The 21,832-nt window shown below is 39.9% G+C and overlaps 1 protein-coding gene across 3 annotated transcripts in view; it reads left to right on the top strand.

Moving 5' to 3' along the window:
• SHROOM4 (shroom family member 4) overlaps positions 1-21,832 on the top strand; it is a 236,925-nt gene that overhangs the window by 112,962 nt on the left and 102,131 nt on the right. For 2 of the 3 annotated variants that reach the window (XM_065914842.1, XM_065914841.1), the window contains exon 2: positions 1,507-1,658. In XM_065914842.1, coding sequence (XP_065770914.1) covers positions 1,507-1,658 — 152 coding nt within the window. Of the gene's footprint in view, positions 1-1,506; positions 1,659-8,921; positions 9,106-21,832 lie in introns of those variants that run through there. The other variant, XM_065914844.1, reaches the window with a different exon arrangement.

Here is a 21,832-nt window from a genome sequence, read left to right as displayed (position 1 = left end):
GAGCTCAGGAGGTCTCATCTGCCAAATTGCACATGAGCTGGCCAACCAAAAGCTCATCAATATTCTAACTTACACAGTATTGGGATATTGGAGCGATGCTATAAAAGACTGAAAGAAAGATTGGAACAAGAGAAGTAAATGTAAAAATACCTGCAGCAAAAACCAGTCCTTAGTTATCCAATTTAGAACTTGACTTTCCCTAAGAATTATATAGTTTAATCATCTTCAACTTTTTTTGCCCCCGAGAGAAATAAACAAACAAACAAACGTCTCTTCTTGATTCCATTCATAGGTTGGACCTTTTTTCACCTGCCCATCTCCATGGACGTATGAAATTTAGATGGTAATCCACACCTGAATCTGGGAGCTATGTGTGCCTTATTCATTTCTGTATCTCTAGCAGTTAGCATGTTGTCCCTTGCATACAAAAACTTTACCAAAAATTAACCAAAAACTTTAGAATAGATTAAAGGATGGATGAGATGATTCCTGTCACCATGGATGAAATTAATGTTCCCATAGGTAGAACTCACCTCTGTGATAGAAAAAATGTTACATACAAAAGTAGATGTAAATAAGGATCCTTAAGGGACATTCTGCTTTGCTTTTTGCCTACTCCAGTGGTTGGTAGTTCTTCCTTTGGTTTCAAGGCCTACCTCCCAGCCTCACTACATTCCTGCCAAGATTGCCCTTGACCAGTGGAAATTCTGTAGGCTGTAGTGGAACAGGTAATACCTATATTCCCAAGTTTTACCCAGTGCCCACTGTGTGACAGACACTGAAAGCATTGTGCTAGGCACTTGTTGAAGAGGTATTGATAAATGACCTTTGTATATTTTGTGATTCCATTCACAGAAGGTTGAGCTGGAAGCCACCTTCAAAGTCTTCAGAGTCAACCCCCATGCTGCAATAATCAGAGCTCACATTCACTGAGAACTTACTGCCCCCAGACCCTTCATAAACTAATGGCCCTGTGAGGTAGGGACACTTATTTTCTGTATTTCTCATTTGGGGCCATTGAGACATGGAGATGTTAGGTAACTTCCTTGGGGTCACACAGATAGGAAATACTAGAGCCAAGACTCATGCTCAAGTTTGTCAGACTTCAGAGCCTACTCAGAGAAAAAATCTTGACCAAAGTCATTTTGAGCCTCGTTCTTCTGGCCCTAATTTAGTGTTCATGGATTGCTATCCTATGCTCACACATTGAGGTTTCTTAAAATATTATTTTGTTGTTTAGAAGCACTTGTCTCCCCAAATGGACTGTGGATTCCTCCAGGGCAGAGATTGCATTATATCTGTGATGCCTTCTCTCTTGAGGGCATGCCCGGGCTTTGCTTTCAGTAAATAATGGCCTGTGACCAGCTTCCTAGCTGTTCTTTCGAGCATCTTGGTGTCATCCCCCAGGACTTCATGTGGCTCAGAGGTTAGGAGGAGCCAGGAAGTAGAATTTTGGGGAAGGAGTCACCTCACCACCTGCTTTCTGTTTTGTTCTCTACAATACAGATTGAAGATGGAGGCAAGGCAGCCTTGTCCCAGAAGATGAGGACTGGTGATGAGCTGGTGAATATCAATGGCACTCCATTGTATGGCTCCCGCCAAGAGGCTCTCATCCTCATCAAAGGCTCCTTCCGGACCCTCAAGCTGATTGTCAGGAGGTAAGGTACAGGGAGATTTGCTGTAAGGTGCAGGGGCCACTGAAACCTCTTGGTTGGTAATAATCTCAATAGAGGTATGTCTCTATCAATATCAAGGAAAGAGGTGTTTCACATGAACGGAATTTTGCAGACAACTGAAGCAGAATGGCATAAGAGAAAGGGCCTTTGGTTCAAATCCTAGTACTGTCACACGCTACCCGTGTTATCTTGGATAAATTTATTTTACCTCTGTAGGACTTAGAATCCTTATTTGCCTTTGAGAGAACTAAATGACTCATTACACGCCAAGGGCCTACCTAACCTACTGTTTTCCCATCTACTCCTTCACACGAGGCTGCCACTGCTGAAACACATATACTTAAAGAGACCCTATTCCCAGCATGGTAGGCCCTCTGGAGGCTGTTGCTCTTGAGGAGTGTGCAGTCTAACAGGGTAGAAAAGACACACGTATGACAAATTAATTAGCAATACATTTTTTAAGAAAGCCATAAAGGAGATTCCACAGGGTAAGGGTGATTGTCAAATGAATTGTTGACCGAAATTGCTATCAGAGTTCAAGAGAAAGAAAAGGCACTTCAGAAGAGATGATTAGAGTAAGATTTCATCGAGAAGGTGGAATCTTAGCTAAAAGATGGGTAGAATTTGATAAGAAACCATCAGGAGGGGAAAAGCTTTCCAGGTAAGTAGAGTGGCATAAAGAGGAGGAAAATGAAGATAGTCATTCTCTTGTTGTCAAAGCATCTGCCTATTGGTGAGGTTTCCATTTGTCTTCCTTTCATTTTGCTGCTGTATATTTGTTTTGTACTACTGGAGTTCATACTTCTCCCCTTCTGTTAGTTTGCTTCCTTTATCTTATACATATCCCTAAGCTTTTCCATCTTAATTATTTTTATTAGAAAAAAAGTTTAAGTGTCTTCCTGCAGTCATACTTCCCCCTCTGGCTTCTGCCCCATCTTATTTTTTTTTCATTTATTTTTATTAGTTCATATCCAGTCTCTTCTTTTAATTCATATCCAGAAGGAGAGTGTATACTCACTGTTTTCTCTTACTTATCATTTAGCTTTCCACCCACTGCAGTCTGAATTTGACCCCCAGAAGTCCACTGAAACTTCTCTGTTTCTCTCTCTCTCATTATATACACACACAAGCACACACACACATGCACGCACACACACATGTATGTGTGTGTGTGTGTGTGTATATATATATATATACACACACATGTATGTATATATGAAACCTCCTAGTTGTCAAAGTCAGTGGGTTATTTCCAGTCTTCATCATATATGACTTACATATGGCATGTGACATTGTTGCTCTGGATTATTCCCTTCTTTGTGAAACTTTCCTTTCTTGCTTTCAAGATATTCTATTGCTTTTCTTTTTCTACCTCTCTGTTCATTTTCTAAATGAGGTTCCTCTACCACTTGCTCTTCCTCTGCCCATTCCTTTTAAATGCCAGTGTTTCCCCTAGTTCTACCCTTTCTATTTTCATTAATATACCGTGGAAAAATCTCACCTGATCCCCAAGTTTCAACTATCAACTGTATGTTGATGACTATATCTCTTATGCCCTAGACCCCTGTGGCCAACTTCCTACTGGACATTTATACTTAGATTTCTCAGAAGCATTTCGCACAAAACATGCTCAAAACCTAATACATCATCATCTTCTCATAAGCTCCTGATCTCAGTGACTGGTACCACCATACGCTTAGTAAACCAAGCCATTTTTTATTTCCTCCATTTTTCTCCTGCTCTATGTCCAAATGATCTCAGTTAGTAAGGATGAAAATATATAGGATCCCACTGATTTATTATATTATTAAAACCTGCTGGTCCTTAAGATTAAGCCATGCCTGCCCCTGTACCTGGTGGCAGTAGTGGTTAAAACCTGCTGGCCAGTTCAGGAGACATAAGAGATGCAGGTTCGATCCCTGGGTCGGGAAGATCCCCTAGAAGAGAGCATGGCAACCCACTCCAATGTTCTTGCCTGGAATTTCATGGACAGAGGAACCTGATGGGCTACAGTCCATGAGTTCTCAAAGAGCTGGACAAAAGTTGCTAGAGCAACTTACCATATATGCATGTCCATGTACCTAGGTAAGAAGTGACATGTAAAATAATGTCTTATACAGTAGACACACTGTCACTGACTGTCTTGGCTAGGTCATGATTTAGGTTTTAAATAAGGCTTCTTGAAGAAGCAGCTTGGTGAATTTGAAAGTTTTCTTTAATTTATTTCTAATTAAAGGATAATTGCTTTACAATATTGTGTTGGTTTCTTGCATACATCAACATGAATCAGCTATAGGTATACATATGTTTCCTCTCTCTTGAACCTCTCCTCACCCCCCACCCCATCCCAGCCCTCTAGGTTGTCACAGAGCATCAAATTTGAGCTGTATGCATCATATAGCAAATTCCCACTGATTATCTATTTGACCTATGCAAACTAAAATGGACTGGAATGGGTGAATTTAACTCAGATGACCATTATATCTACTACTGTGGGTAGGAATCCCTTAGAAGAAATGGAGTAGCCATCATAGTCAACAAAAGAGTCCGAAATGCAGTACTTGGATGCAATCTCAAAAATGACAGAATGATTTCTGTTCGTTTCCAAGGCAAACCATTCAATATCATGGTAATCCAAGCCTGTGCCCCAACCAGTAACTTTGAAGAAGCCGAAGTTGAACGGTTCTATGAAGACCTACAAGACCTTTTAGAACTAACACCCAAAAAAGATGTCCTTTTCATTATAGGGGACTAGAATGCTAAAGTAGGAAGTCAAGAAACACCTGGAGTAACAGGCAAATTTGGCCTTGGAGTACGGAATGAAGCAGGGCAAAGGCTAATAGAGTTTTGCCAAGAGAATGCACTGGTCATAGGAAACACCCTCTTCCAACAAAACAAGAGAAGACTCTACACATGGACATCACCAGATGGCCAACACCAAAATCAGATTGATTATATTCTTTGCAGCCAAAGATAGAGAAGCTCTATAGAGTCAGCAAAAACAAGACTGGGAGCTGACTGTGGCTCAGATCATGAACTCCTTATTGCCAAATTCAGACTTAAACTGAAGAGAGTAGGGATAACCACTATACTATTCAGGTATGACCTAAATCAAATCCCTTATGACTATACAGTGGAAGTGAGAAATAGATTTAAGGGACTAGATCTGATAGACAGAGAGCCTGATGAACTGTGGATGGAGGTTCGTGACACTGTACAGGAGACAGGGATCACGACCATCCTCATGGAAAAGAAATGCAAAAAGGCAAAATGGTTGTCTGAGGAGGCCTTACAAATAGCTGTGAAAAGGAAGAGAAGCAAAAAGCAAAGGAGAAAAGGAAAGATATTCCCATTTGAATGTAGAGTTCCAAAGAATAGCCAGGAGAGATAAGAAAGCGTTCCTCAGTGATCAATGCAAAGAAATAGAGGAAAACAACAGCATGGGAAAGACTAGAGTCTCTTCAAGAAAGTTAGAGATAACAAGAGAACATTTCATGCAAAAATGGGCTCAATGAAGGACAGAAATGGTGTGGACCTAACAGAAGCAGAAGATATTAAGAAAAGGTGGCCAAGAATACAAAAAAGAACTGTACAAAAAAGATCTTCATGACCCAGATAATCACAATGGTGTGATTACTCACCTAGAGCCAGACATCCTGGAATGTGAAGTCAAGTGGGCCTTAGGAAGCATCACTACGAACAAAGCTAGTGGAGGTGATGGAATTCCAGTTGAGCTATTTCAAATCCTGGAAGATGATGCTGTGAAAGTGCTGAACTCAATATGCCAGCAAATTTGGAAAACTCAGCAGTGGCCACAGGACTGGAAAAGGTCCGTTTTCATCCCAATCGCTAAGAAACGCAATCCCAAAGAATGCTCAAACTACTGCACAATTGTACTCATCTCACACGCTAGTAAAGTAATGCTCAAAATTCTCCAAGCCAGGCTTCAGCAATACGTGAACCAAGAACTTCCCGATGTTGAAGCTGGTTTTAGAAAAGGTAGAGGAACCAGAAATCAAATTGCCAATATCTGCTGGATCATCGAAAAAGCAAGAGAGTTCCAGAAAAACATCTATTTCTGCTTTATTGACTACGCCAAAGCCTTTGACTGTGTGGATCATAATAAACTGTGGAAAATTCTGAAAGAGATGGGAATACCAGACCACCTGACCTGCCTCTTGAGAAACCTGTATGCAGGTCAGGAAGCAACAGTTAGAACTGGACATGGAATGACAAACTGGTTCCAAATAGGAAAAGGAGTACGTCAAGGCTGTATATTGTCACCCTGCTTATTTAACTTATATGCAGAGTACATCATGAGAAATGCTGGGCTGGAAGAAGCACAAGCTGGAATCAAGATTGCCGGGAGAAATATCAATAACCTCAGATATGCAGATGACACCACCCTTATGGCAGAAAGCGAAGAAGAACTAAAGAGCCTCTTGATGAAAGTGAAAGAGGAGAGTGAAAAAGTTGGCTTAAATCTCAACATTCAGAAAACTAAGATCATGTCATCTGGTCCCATCACTTCATGGCAAATAGATGGGGAAACAGTGTCAGACTTTAATTTTTTGGGGGGGCTCCAAAATCACTGCAGATGGTGACTGACACCATGACATTAAAAGACGCTTACTCCTTGGAAGGAAAGTTGTGACCAACCTAGACAGCATATTAAAATGCAGAGATATTACTTTGCCAACAAAGGTCTGTCTGGTCAAGGCTATGGTCTTTCCAGTGGTCATGTATGGATGTGAGAGTTGGACTGTGAAGAAAGCTGATCGCCGAAAAATTGATGCTTTTGAACTGTGGTGTTGGAGAAGACTCTTGAGAGTCCCTTGGACTGCAAGGAGATCCAACCAGTCCATCCTCAAGGAGATCAGTCCTGGGTGTTCATTGGAAGAACTGATGCTGAAGCTGAAACTCCAGTACTTTGGCCACCTCAGGCAAAGAGTTGACTCATTGGAAAAGACCCTGATGCTGGGAGGGATTGGGGGCAGCAGGAGAAGGAGACAGCAGAGAATGAGGTGGCTGGATGGCATCACCGACTCGATGGCATGAGTTTGAGTAAACTCTGGGAGTTTGTGATGGACAGGGAGGCCTGGCATGCTGCGATTCATGGGGTCGCAAAGAGTCAGACATGACTGAGCAACTGAACTGAACTGAACTGAACTGAATGTATATTTTTCAATGCTACACTCTCAATTAGTTCCATTCTCTGCTTGCCTCTCTGTCATTTTGGAGTCAGACAGACATATGTATGCTGTTTCCTAGTTCTGTCACATGGGAAATATTAGTTCCTATGTAATAGCATTATTGTGATGATTAAATGAAGCAATTTATGTAAAGTGCCTTTATCATCATGCGTTCTCTGAACTTCAGTCCCACTCCTTTCCCTGAGGTATAAAGAAAGCATAATTGGAGTAACCAGCCACCATTATGAAATAAAGAGAGCAACAAACTGTATTGTGCTTTGCAACCTCACCTTCAGAGACAAGATTTGCTGGGAAACCATTAGGAATAAAAAGATCTGATGGGAAATAAAGACCCTTATGAAATACTGGTTATACAGAGATATCAACCCTTAGAAGGCGTGTGGATATGATCTGCTGTAGCTTCTGATCCAGTCATAAGAATGAGAGTTTTCAGGTGTGTCAATCACTTATCCTCCATTGATGAGTTTTATGTCCTCGTTCTCCCTGCTGTGGTGACATCTGCCACTGCTAGTCACTTCAGTTCAGTCTCTCAATCGTGTCTGACTCTTTGTGACCCCATGAACCGCAACATGCCAGGCCTCCCTGTCATTTAGGAGTGGGTATAATCATGACCTTGGAAATGGTAGGACCCTTTGGTTTTCATGGTGTGGCAGGTCCTATGGCTCCCTAAGTCTACATTTTCTATCCTTTCAGCCTCCTCCTTTCAACCCCCGTTGGAAGAAGCATTCAGTGACATAATTTATTATGTGATACTGCCCTCTTGTGGAAAACTTCACTTTCACCTATGTTTTACCCTGGGGATGATATAGGACATTTATTCCTTCTTTTCCTTAGTTGAAGTTATTCTTCTAATTTATGAAAAAGCTCTTGGCACATAAATGAAATATGATCTCCTTTAAATTTAATATTTAGCCTAGTATTTTATACTAAGGTGGAAAGTCTTTGCTTGAGTAAAACAATCAACTGACAAAGATTCAACACTGAGCTTTAGGTCCAGACTTGAATTTGGGGGATGAATATAAAGGAGGAACTTTAGTAAATGACTTATTCTGAAAACCCAGCCCAGCTCTTCCTCCTATATTGCTTTTTAGATAATGGTTAACTAAGTCAGAAATCTAGGTGTTGCCCTCAGTGCTCCTCTCTTGCCTCAACCCACTTCAATTCAAGTTATACCAAGTCTTGAGTATTCTACTTGCTGGAAGCAAGTAGTTCTGTAGTTCTCTCTGTAGTTCTTATTTTAATCCAGTTGTTCATTATTTATTATCTGTGCTGGCTTAGTCACTCAGTCATGTCCAACTCTTTGCGACCTCATGGACTGTAGCCTGCCAGGCTCCTCTGTCCATGGGGATTCTCCAGGCAAGAATACTGGAGTGGGTTATGATGCCCTTCTCCAGGGGATCTTCCCAACCCAGGGATCACACCCAGGTCTCCTGCATTGCAGGCAGATTCTTTACCAGCTGAGCTACCACAGAAGTCCCATTTCTTACCCGGACCATTGCAATAGTCTTCTCACTGGCTTCTTCATCTTATAGTCTCACCTTCTTTCAATCATTCCATTCTCCAAATAGATATCTAATCATGTCACTTATATATTTAGGGAAAAAACAAGACCAATAACTATGTAATCATAATTGTCCCAAGAGATTCATTTTACATTGATAGAAAATACAAGCTTTGTTAAGGATTTGTATTCATGAACCATTTTTTTGAAAAAAAGAAGTACCTAAATATGTGAAGAAAATAACCCGCAAAACAAGAAGAAAAATTATAAAAATGTCTATATTGGAGACTTTAACATTATTTAACTATAACAGATAAAGTAGACCTAAAATATATATTTCAAGGACTTTAAAACCGTAATTCATAAGGCCAAATTAATGTAAAAAATTATATTTTATGAACAGTGTTTTCAAATATTCTGATAACATTTAAAAATGATCATATGATATGCCACAAAGAATTCTCACAAGTAGAAATCACACTTTCTCTGTTCTCTGATGACACTATAAAACTTTTATAAACTTGAAAACAGATTTAAACAGAAGTCTTGGAGGCGGTCCTGAGATGGCAGAGGAATAGGACGGGGAGACCACTTTCTCCCCTACAAATTCATCGAAAGAACATTTGAACGCTGAGCAAATTCCACAAAACAACTTCTGAAAGCTGGCAGAGGACATCAGGCACCCAGAAAGGCAGCCCATTCTCTTCGAAAGGAGGTAGGACTAAATATAAAAGACAAAAAGAGAGGCAAAAGAGTTAGGGATGGAGACCCATCCCAGGAATGGAGTCTTAAAAGAGAAGTTTCCAAACACCAGGAAACCCTCTCACTGGTGGGTCTGTGGGGGAATTTTGGAGTCTCAGAGGGCAACATAACCATTAGGAAAAAATAAAGAAGTAAATAAATAAAACCCACAGATTACGTGCCTAATGGCCACTCCCAGCAGAGAAGTAGCCCAGACGCTTGTGTCCGTCACCAGCAAGTGGGGGCTGGACAGGGGGTCGCAGGCTGCATTGCTTAGGGTAAAGATGGGGCCTGAATACCCTGAGGGCAATCTGAGGGAACTAACATGAGATAGAAACCCAAACTGTGGGACAGCCAGAGAGAGAGAATAAAGAGAGAGAGAGAGAGAGAGAGAGAACTATCCTGCACTAAGGCACTGCTGGCCGCTCTCAGAACAAAGGACTGAGCAAATACCAGCAGAGAGCTAGCTGGCTGCGGACCAGCCCATCCCCCACGAGAGGCAGGGAGGCAGGCGGGGGCGGGGGGGCGGGGCAGTTAGAGCTGGAAAGGGGCAATCTCAGCCCCAGAGATGGCATCCTCTACCAAACTGCAATCAGGCTCCCAGTTACTAACCACAACCTGGGATTCTGGACAGTTGATATCTGCTGGGAGGGTTGCAGCCAGAGATCAGTCCCCCAGAAGAGACACACAGCACACCTAAGAAGGCGCACCCACTGCGCACCCAGAAAACTGAGCGGCTGGGATGGGGGAGGCGATAAGATGCACTCCCCACCTGGAGGAGAGTGTGCTTGCCAAGCACCTGGTCACCTGAGCTGCTCCGACCTGGGAAGGGCCCAAAACGCAGGCCCAACCGAGTCTGCGCCTTTGTGCAGTACCTGAGAACCTGAACCTGAGCGGCTTAGACCTGGGAAGTGCACGCAATTCCAGGGCCCGCCTCAGACATTTCCCTGCAGAGCAACCTGGAGACTGAGCAGTGTAGTCTAGGAAAGCACACACGCCATGAGCGGGGGCAAACCCAGTGCAGCTGAGACACTGCGAGCACTCCCCACTCACGCCAGTGATACTTGTTTGCAGTGTTCCTCCCTCCCCACAGCACGGCTGAACAAGTGAGCCTAAACAAGAGACCACCTTCGCCCCCTTGTGTCAGGGCGGAAATTAGACACTGAAGAGACCTGCAAACAGAAGAAGCCAAAATAAACAGAGGGAGCCACTTTGGAAGTAACAGGTGCAACAGATTAAAACCCTGTAGTTAGCACCGACTGCATTGGAAGGGGCCTATAGATCTTGAGAAGTGTAAGATGGAACAAGGAACTATCTGAAACTGAACTGATCCCACACTGCCCTCAACAGCTCCAGAGAAATTCCTAGATATATTTTTACTATTATCATTTTTTAAATTAAAAAAATTTTTTTTACTTTTAAGTCCTCTATTAATCCTTTAATTTTCATTTTATAACCTACTATTACCTTGCAAAAAATCCTATTTTTAAAGCAAACTTCATATATATATGTTGTATAATTTTTGTAATTTTGCTTTGATAGTGTATTTTTGAGAGGCTAACCTCTACTCTGGATTTTTAACCTTTGCATTTTGGTATTTGTTATCAATTTTGTACCTTTAAGAATTCAATCTTCCGTACTTATTTTTACTTAGGAGTGTGATTACTGGACTGATTTCTCTCTCCCCCTTTTGACTCTCCTTTTTCTCGCACAAGTCACCTCTGTCTACTCCTTCCCCCTTCTCTTCCCTACCCAACTCTGTGAACTTCTTTGTGTGTTCTGGGCTGTGGAGAACACTTAGGGAACTGATTACTGATTAATTAATTAATTTATTTTATTTGGAGGTGAATTACTGTACAGTATTGTAGTGGTTTTTGCCATACATTGATGTGAATCAGCCATGGGTGTACATGTGTCTCCAGTTTCTGCTGTCATACTGAAATATTTCATTGTTCTTGTAGAGAATCACAAACTTTAGTCTTATGGCTCCTTGATCTTAACTTCAGAGATAGACTCTTCTATACCAGCAGCTCAGTCCCCCAACTGTACCACGGACTGTGCCAACCTTTCAGTCAACAAATATTTATTAAATGTCTAACCTAGGCATGAGTCTTGTGATTCATTCATTGAACCCTGACACCTTCTAGTCTTTCTCCAGTGAAATTTCTTATCTGAATCACAGAGGAAAGATAAGTTGAGTGACTTTATCTCAATTTTCCCAAGGATGGCATATGACTAGGAGAGTGCTCGGTGCATAAGAGAAATTTTAATTCATTGCATACAGTGGATTCTTCAGGGCTGTGGTTCTTACTGGTGAACATCACTTAGTAACTTTTTAAAAATGCAAATTTTGGGGCACTACCATAGACCTACTGAACCACTGTCTTGAGGCCTTAACTCTTAATTCTCAGGAATCAGTTGAGAAAGACTAAATTCAACTCTCTGAAAACAACCTTATCTCCTAGCTTTCACATACCCCATTCTCTTTACTGCTGCTCTTCAATATCATCAAGTCCTCAAATATCATTTTCTCCTATTCTATCAGTCTCCTTTTGATCACCATTATGACTCTACTTCTCTACTCATTTAATATGAGCAACTGCATTCATTCATGGTTTAAATTACCACCTCTTTGCTCACAACTATATCTCTAGTTCTGATCTCTCCTCAAAGTTCAGATGCATGGCATTCTGGTAAAAATTTCTATAGAAAAACCCAACAGAAAATTGAAAGGCAGTGTGTATAAATCTGAATTTATTTTTAGCTTATAAGATCCTCTCCCATTCCAATAGTGGTTGGTGGTACTTTCATCTACCTAGCCATCCAAGTGAGAAACCTGAGTCACTTTTGGCTTCTTGTTCTTAGACACTTCTAGAATTTATCATCCTCTCTCCATTTCCACCATTTTTGCCCTCATCTTCTCTCTACTAGACTATTTCCATAGCTTCTTGGCTTCCCCAGATTTGTCTGCCAGAGTGTTGCCACAGAAATAAATCTAAAATACAGGTTCAGTTATATTTATCCCCTGCTGGAAACTTGTAGGTGACCCAGAGGCATGGTAAACAAGACATTGTATATCTTCATCCCTATCCATACCTGCAACTTCATCTGACACTTGTCTTTTGTGTTAGAGTAATACCATTCCCCAAGAATTTCATGCTATTTGTCATCTCTGTGACTCTGATCTTTCTCTGATTTCTGCTTGGAGCATACTTTCCCCTTTCATTCCTTAGTTAATGCCTTCATATTAACCTTTTAGATTTATCTCTGGAGACATTTCTAGGGTACTTTCTTTGGCCTTTGGTTGTTAGGTAGACTTTCTCTGGCTCCCATAGAACTCTAGTAGCTTTTATCACATTGTATTGAAGTGATCTGTTTCTACATTTATCTTCTCAATTAGACCAGAGCAGGAGTTGCAAACTACAGCCCAGGGGTAAATCCAGCCCACCGCCTGTTTTGGAATAGCCTGTTACTAAGAGTGTTTTTTAAGATGTATTTTTAAATGGTTGGGGAAAAGAAACAAAAGACAAATATGCTTTCATAACATGTGAAAATCATGTGAAACTCACATTTCTTTGTCCATAAATAAAGCTTTATTGGAACAGAACCATGCCTATTCATTTACATATTGTCTATAACTGCTTTTATACTATGATAGCACAGCTCAGTAGTTGTGATAGAAACTCTACGACCTGAAAAGCCTAACATGTATTTATTATTTCGCTCTTTATATAAAAAAAATGTGCTGATCCCTAGACTAGAAGAACCATGAGAGGAGGAGCTGCTCCATATTCATTGTTGTGTTCCCAGCACCTGATACACTTTATGGTACATAAGAAAGACTAAGAATTTTTTTTACACATCCTGATGTATGGGAGTAGAGAATGTATATAATTGGTCCACTTGATAGTTTTCATGGTCACCTAAGTTGACATATGAGATTGTGTTCAGTCCCTTATGAGTATAGCTATTTGGAGCTTGTTTTTAACTGATCAACTCTAGGTACATTGATCAGAAAAAAAATTCTAGTTTTTTTTTTCCTGCAAACCTGATGTTCAGATCTTACACCAACATGGTTAGTAAAATGACCTATCATATTTGGGGGCTTTATGCCACCTGCCAACCTCCCTAGTTGATCTTTCTCTGTTGTGATCATATCCCTGCCATCTACAATTAAATGGAAGGGAATATATCCCTTCAATGCTCATCTGAAACTATCACAACATTGTTAATTGACTATGGGAAAGTGTTAGTCGCTCAGTCGTGTCTGACTCTTTATGACCCCATGGACTGTAGTCCACCAGGTTCCTCTGTCCATGGGATTTCCTAGACAGATTCTTTACCATCTGAGCCACCAGAGAAACCTTCAGTACAAAATGTTTTTGGTGTTAAAAAAATAGAAATTACATTAAAAAAAATAAATGGAAGGGGTTAAATTGTTAAAACTCATTAAAACTGTGTTAGTCTTGTCATGTATTAATATATCAGGGATAGGAGAAGCCTCACAGTTGACACAGTGTTAAAGAAGTCCTGGAAAGGCAAGAGATGGCATAAGTACTCTCTGAAAGTACTTTCATAGAGCAGGGGTTAGTAAACTATAGTCTGTGGCAAAATCTGGTCTGCCACCTGTTTTTATAAAGTTTTATTGGAACACAGCCATGTTCACTGATCTACATGTTGCATTTAAACCACAATGGCAAAGCTGAGTATTTCCTTTGGAGAACATATGGCCCTCAAAATTTAAAATATTTACTACCTAGCTCTTTACAGAAAAAAGTTTGCTGACTCTTGGTATAAAGCATTCTCTAAAAAGAAGACCTTGAGATTCTATCTAAAGTTTAAAAGGACTGAAAGAAAACCATTAGTGTGTACAAGTGAGACTGAATTAAAAAAAATCACAGAATGTTTAAGCCAACAATGTGAGGCCAATTGATGAATTCTTGAGATTCAATTATTCTTTTGAGTTTTGGTGATGATGTGGCTTGTATAAGGCAAAATGAACAGCATTTGTATGTATCTGCTTGCTCGCTTCCTCTTATTCAAAAGATATATACAGTACTATATATAAAACAAACAAGGACCTACTATATAGCACAGGGACCTATATTCAATATCTTATAATAACTTATAATAGAAAAGAATCTGAAAAATATATATGTATATATATGTATGTATATATATGTGTGTGTGTGCATTTGTGTGTGTGTGTGTGTATGTAACTGAACCACTTTGCTCTATACCAGAAACTAACACAACATTGTAAATACTTCAATAAAAAATATATTTATTGAATGCTTCTGTAATCTAGATACTGGGCTAACTGCTGGGGACAGCATAAAGAAGAAAACAGACACATTCCCTGCCCATATGGAGCTTATAGTCTATTCTATTTGACCCTGGCATGACATTGAACAGATTTACGTAACTTGTTTTAACCATTCTTTTCCCTCCTGTATAATGAGAACACTAATGCCTCTTTTGTAAGATTGTTTTAAGGATTAATTGAGATTATATGTATATTTTCCCCAAGTCATTCAAAGAATATTTACTGAGTGCCAACTATGTGCTAGGCATTACTCTAGGTATTGGTCATATAGCAGTTAATACAGCAGACTTAAAGAGAAAATTTTGCCTTCACGGAAATTGCATTTTAGTCAAATATATTAAGGTACCTGAAACAAAGTAGGCATTTGATGACTGTTCTTTTCTTTTTCCAGAGTAAATAAAAGGAAGACAGTGCTTATCTTTCAGTACTGATTTTAGCAGGGAGTACAATACTGGTTAAAACCTCATTACACATATTTCCTTTTAATAACTAGCACTTTTGACAGCATAGTCAATGTATTATTATCAATCATAATTGTCAAATCATCATTAAGTTGGGTAGCACAAGTTGTGAAAAACAACTAGTTCCAAATTGGTTTATTTCTCATTCCTTAAGTTTGCCTCTTTGCCTTTTCTATGCTGTTTCTTGACCTAGAAAGTTTTTCACCCCTCCCTGCTGAACCAAAGCCTGGCCATACATTGAAGTCAAGCTGTGATCAAAAGAAAATGTACTGTCCGAGCTAAAAGGGGTCTCTCTAATCACGATAGTCAGTGACCCCATTTTATAGGTGAAAAAAATTGATGCCTAGCACAGGAAAAGACTCTTAAGTTCACATAGCTTGGAAGTGACAGAGGTAGCACTAAACCAGCAACTTCTTACCAGTCAAGCATTCTTTTTACCATTTCTGAGATGTCTCACATTTGCTATCTCCTCTAGGAAGCCTTCCTGCACTTGAGGGAAACATTCTCTTCCTGCACCCAAAGTACATTCATGATCCTATCCTTTACCTTATCTTTTCCCTCTGCTAACTCTTTTATGAATTGATCTACATCCAAGTGTTTCACCTCTCTCTTAGATGCAGGAGTCTGCCAGATCCCTCTGCCCAGTTTTACCTTATTTTTGAGCTGCAGATTTCTATTCCAAAGTGTGTATTACCCTGTACCCAACTTCCCTGCCTAATGTCTCCGTTTCAGACCATGGCATATTTCCCACCCCTGGAAGTCAGGCTCACAACTGTAGAATTCTCTTAATTCCCTCTTTTATCCCTAATTGTCATCAAGTCTTTTCTGAGCTTCTTCTGCAGTGTTTCTAATATCCAACTCATCTATCTCCTTTGCCTTCTTCCTGCTACTGCCAGATACTCATTACCTCTTGTCTGGATGCACTCCAACCCATTTTCTGCAGTTCTGCCAAATGAATCTCCCTAAAGCACATCTCTGTAATCATTTCAATCAGCAGTAATTGTGCTCTGGGTAAGCCTCATGAGTTATGAGATCTCCATTGTGTTTAGCCTGGGTCATGTCATTCCCTTTCTCAAAAAAAAGTCTCAATCACCTCCAAAATTAAGTCCAGCCACTTCATTCCAGTGTTGAAGACCTTGTATAAATGGCACTAAATGACTCTTTTTTTCCCTATCCTTATCTCCCTGAAATCCAAGGGATATACCTTTTTAAAAGTTTATCTTCTTACTTTGTTGTTGTTCAGTTGCTGAGTTGTGTCCAACTCTTTGTGACCCCATGTACTGCAGAAGGCCAGGCTCCTCTGTCCTCCACTATCTCCTGGAGTTTGCTCAAATTCATGTCCAGTGAGTCAGTGATGCTATCCAACATCTCCTCCTCTGCTGCCCCCTTCTTCTTTTGCCTTAAATCTTTCCCAGCATCAGGGACTTTGCCAACGAGTTGCCTCTTCACATCAGGTGGCCAAACATTGGAGCTTCAGCATTAGTCCTTCCAATGAGTATTCAGGGTTGATTTTCTTTAGGATTGACTGGTTTGATATCCTTGTAGTCCAAGGGACTCTCAAGAGTCTTCTCCAGCACCATAATTCAAAAGAATCAATTCTTTGGCACTCAGCCTGCTTTATGGTCCAAATTTCACATCCATACATACCTACTGGAAAAACCATAGTTTGACTATGCCAACATTTTTTTGGCAAAGTGATGTCTCTGCTTTTTAAAATGATGTCTAAGTTTGTCATAGCTTTCCTTCCAAGGAGCAAGCGTCTTTTCACTTCATGGTAGCAGTCACTGTCCACAGTGAGTTTGGAGCCCAAGAAAATAAAATCTCTCACTGTTTCCACTTTTTCTGCTTCTAGTTGCCATGAAGTGATGGAACCAGATGCCATGATTTTAGTTTTGTTGTTGTTGTTGTTTTTTAATGTTGACTTTCAAGCCAGCTTTTTCACTCTCCTCTTTCAGCCTCATCAAGAAGATCTTTAGTTCCTCTTCACTTTTTGCCATTAGAGTGATATCATCTGCATATCTGAAGTTGTTGATATTTCTCCCAGAAATCTTGATTCCAGCTTGTGATTCATGTGAGCACTTTGCATGATGTACTCTGCATATAAGTTAAATAAGCAGGGTGACAATATACAGCCTTGTACTCCTTTCCCACTTTTTAACCAGCCATTCCATGTCTGATTCTAACTGTTGCTTCTTGACCTGTGTATCGGTTTCTCACGATACAGGTAAAGTGGTCTGGTCTCTATGAATTTCCCACAATTTGTTGTGATCCACACAGTCAAAGGCTTTAGTGTGGTCAATGAAGCAGAAGTAGATGTTTTTCTGGAATTCCCTTGCTTTATTTGTGATGTAATGAATATTGGCAGTTTGATCTCTGGTTTCTGTGCCTCTTTGAAACCCAGCTTGTACATCTGGCAGGGCAGTTCTCACTTCATGTACTGCTGAAGCCTAACTTGAAATATTTTGAGTATAACCTTACTAGTACATGAAATGAACACAATTATATGGTAGTTTGTACATTCTTTGGCATTTCCCTTCTTTGGGATTAGAATGAAAACTGACCTTTTCCAGTCCTGTTTCCACTGCTGAGTTTTCCAAATTTGCTGAAATATTGAGTGCAGCTCTTCAACAGCATCATATTTTAGTACTTTAAATAGCTCAGCTATAATTACATCACTTTCACTAGCTTTATTCATAGTAATGCTTGCTAAGGCCCACCTGACTTCACATTCTAGGATGTCTGGCTCTAGGTGACTGACCACACCATTGTGGTTATCCAGATCATTAAGACCTTTTTTTGTATAGTTCCCCTGAGTATTCTGGCCACCTCTTCTTTGTCTCTTCTTTTGTTAGGTCCTTACTATTTTTGTCCTTTATTGTGCTCATTCTCACATGAAATATTCCCTTGATATCTCCAATTTTCTTGAAGAGTTTTCCCCATTCTATTGTTTTCCTCTATTTCTTTACATTTTTCATTTAAGAAGACCTTCTTATCTCTCCTTACTATTCTCTGGAACTCTGCATTCAGTTGGGTACATCTTTCCCTTTCTCCTTTGCCTTTTGCTTCTCTTCTTTCCTCAGATATTTGTAAAGCCTTCTCATACAACCACTTTGCCTTCTTGCATTTCCTTTTCTTTGGGATAGTTTTAGTCACTGCCTCCTGTACAATGTTGTGAACCTTTGTCCATAGTTCTTCCCACACTCTTTTCTACCAGATCTAATCCCTTGTATCTATTTGTCACCTCCACTGTATAATCATAAGGGGTTTGATTTAGGTCATACCTTAATTGGCTAATGGTCTTCCCTACTTTCTTCAATTTAAACCTTAATTTTGCAATAAGGAGCTCATGATCTGAGCCACAATCAGCTTGTTTTTGCTGACTGTATAGAGCTTCTCCATCTTTGGTGGCAAAGAATATAATCTACCTGGTTTTCCACATGCAGAGTCATCTCTTAGGTTGTTGGAAAAGGTATTTTCTGTACCAGTATGTTCTCTTGACAAAACTGTTAGCCTTTTCCCTGCTTCATTTTGTACTCCAAGACCAAACTTGCCTGTAGTTCTGGGTATCTCTTGACTTCCTATTTTTGTGGTACAGTCCTCTATGATGAAAAAGACATCTTTTTGGTGTTATTTCTAGAAGGTCTTCTAAGTCTTCATAGAACCATTCAATTTCAGCTTCTTTGGCATCAGTGGTTGGGGTATAGACTTGGATTACTGTGGTGTTGAATGGTTTGCCTTGGCAATGACCAAAGGTCTTTCTGTTGTTTTTGAGGTTGCACCCAAGTACTGCATTTCAGATTCTTGTGTTGACTATGAAGGCTACTCCATTTTTTCTAAGGGATTCTTGCCCACAGTAGTAGATATAATAGTCATCTGAATTAAATCTGCCCATTCCTTTCCATTTTATTAATAGTTAACTGAGTCCTAAGATGTCAGTGTTCACTCTTGCCATTTCCTGCTTGACCACATCTAATTTACCTTGATTCATGGACCTAACATTCCAGGTTCCTATGCAATATTGTTCTTTATAGCATCGGACCTTACTTTCACCACCAGACACATCCACAACTGAGCATGTTTCCACTTTGACTCAACCACTTCATTCTTTCTTTCTGGAGCTATTAGTAGTTGCCCTCTGCTCTTCCCCTGTAGTATATTGGACACCTTCTGACCTTGGGGGACTCATTTTCTGCTATCATATCTTTTTGCCTTTCATACTGTCCATGGAGTTCTTGTGGCAAGAATACTGGAATGGGTCACCTTTTCCTTCTCCAGTGGATCACATTTTGTCAGAAGTCTTCACTATGACCCATCCATCTTGGGTGGTCCTGTATGGCATAGCTCATAGTTTCATTGAGTTACACAAGCCTCTTTGCCACAACAAAGCTGTAATCCATGAAGTGGATCTTTTCACTTGGGCATACCCAGTTCTTGTGTTCTGGTCCTCATTCCCCTCTACTTCCTAGAGAAATTTTGTTTCTTTAATTCCCACTTTCCTTTTTTCCTTTTCCCTGTTATCCTTCTCTTTGCCTTGGGTCCATCCTCTGTGTCTGCAAACCAGTTCAGGTTTTTCCCATCTTGAAAATAACCTTTTTCAGACCTATTTTATCTTTAGATATTACTCTTTTCTCTTTCATGCTAAACTACCTTGAAAAGTTGTCTACACTCACTATTCCTACTCTGCCACCTTTCATTCACAAGCATAACTCATAAGAATCTAATTGTCCCCCACTACATTCCTCTAGTGACTGTGGCTGATATTACCAGTGACCTGTTACTTATTTAAAGCAATGGTGTTTCTTTCATTCTTATCTTCCTCCACCTCTGCATTAGTGTGCTAGGGCTGCCATAATGAAGTACCACAATCTGGGTTCCTTAAAATAACAGAGATTCTTTCACAGTTATGGAGACTAGAAATCTGAAATCAAGGTGTTAACAGGGCCATGCTCTTTCTGAATGCTCTAGTAAAGAATCCTTCCTTGCTTCTTCCTGGCTTCTGATGGTTGCCAGCAACTCTTGGCATTCCTTGGCTTTTATTTATTTATTTATTTTTTGAACTTTATTATTTATTTATTTATTTTTTTATGTTTTTTTTTTATTATATTATATTTTTTTTTCAGTGGGTTTTGTCATGCATTGATATGAATCAGCCATAGAGTTACACATATTCCCCATCCTGATCCCCCCTCCCACCTCCCTCTCCACCCGCATATACACCATGGAATATTACTCAGCCGTTAAAAAGAATTCATTTGAATCAGTTCTAATGAGATGGATGAAACTGGAGCCCATTATACAGAGTGAAGTAAGCCAGAAAGATAAAGAACATTACAGCATACTAACACATATATATGGAATTTAGAAAGATGGTAACGATAACCCTATATGCAAAACAGAAAAAGAGACACAGAAGTACAGAACAGACTTTTGAACTCTGTGGGAGAAGGTGAGGGTGGGATGTTTCGAAAGAACAGCATGTATATTATCTATGGTGAAACAGATCACCAGCCCAGGTGGGATGCATGATTCCTTGGCTTTTAGACACGTCACTCTAGTATCTGCCTCCTTCTGTACATAGCATTTCCCCTTTGTGTCTGTGTCTGCATGGCCTTCTTATAAGGATACCATTTATTGGATTTATAGCTAACCTTAATCTTGTATAACCTTATCTTAACTAGTTATATCTGCAAAGGCCCTATTTCCAAATATGGTTGGACTTTAAGGTTCTGAGCGGACATACATTTGGCGGGGGGGTGGGGAGCGGGGAACACCAACCAATTATAGCCTCTCCTCAGTACCTAACACTGCTGAACACTGCTTCATTCTCAAAATTTCCTCTTCCTTTGGCTCTGGTAACACTATATCCCCCCTGGTGTTTCTTTATTTTCTCTTTTCTATTCCTCCACTTTCCCCTTAAGTATTGTATTCTCCAAAATTCTATACAATGTTCTCTACTTTTCTCACACTGTAAAATCTGAGTGATTTTTAATTCATTCTCATTCTATTCTATACTTCTCTCTTATGTATCCTATTGCTTTCTGGATATTTGTATGCCCCCAATACTTATCAAAAACTCCACCTGTATGTATCATACTTACCAACTTCCACCTCCAATGCCTGATGAAATCTTTTCCTCTTATATACCTCTATATAAAATGGGTAAACAGTTTCCAGTGAATTCATTTTTCTCAACTATTCGTTTCTGTATTTAATTGACCAAGTCTTGGCAGTTTTTACCCACTGAAAATTTATCACATTTCTCCTTACTTATGTGTTCACTGCAATAGTCCCCCAGCTAGTTTATTTTACCATCAGTCTTACCATATTCTCCCCCCGCCCCCTGAATTGAATCTGTTCTCCATAGTACAATGAGTCTTCTTTTTAAATGTGAATCTGGTCATGAAAACCTAACTCACCACAACACTTCAAAGTTCCCTATTTGTTTAAGATAAAATCCAAAGTCCTTAATTTGATTGAACAAGGCCCTTTAGAATATAACCCTTTTAATCTCCATACAAGCTTCCACTCTATGGAATGCCCATGCTATGCACAACTTCCCAACTATAACGTCATCTCTCATATCTCTATCTTTTCACATTCTGCTCCTTCTTCCTATCATGATGACTGCTCCCTTCACTTGTTTGCTTAGCTAACTCAAGATTTGGCCAAGGCTTTAGTACTTGTAGCATGCTTTCCTTAGCTGTTTCATCCCTGAACTGTATTAAGTTTTCCTCCCATAAACAATACTCTCTGATTTCTTCCAGTCTAGAACTGCTTATTCTATATTGTGGAAGCATATTTACTCATCCATTTCCCTCTGTAAATTTTGGGTGGTGTCCATGTGTTATTTATCCTTGTGTCTTTAACACATCCATCATAGTGCCTAGCAGGAATACAAGTTCGATTAATGAGTT

This window comes from Muntiacus reevesi, chromosome X (assembly GCF_963930625.1).
Source record: "Muntiacus reevesi chromosome X, mMunRee1.1, whole genome shotgun sequence".
NCBI lineage: Eukaryota > Metazoa > Chordata > Mammalia > Artiodactyla > Cervidae > Muntiacus > Muntiacus reevesi.
The sequence above is the reverse complement of the archived record's forward strand: the minus strand, read 5'-3'. Positions and strand labels throughout refer to the sequence as shown.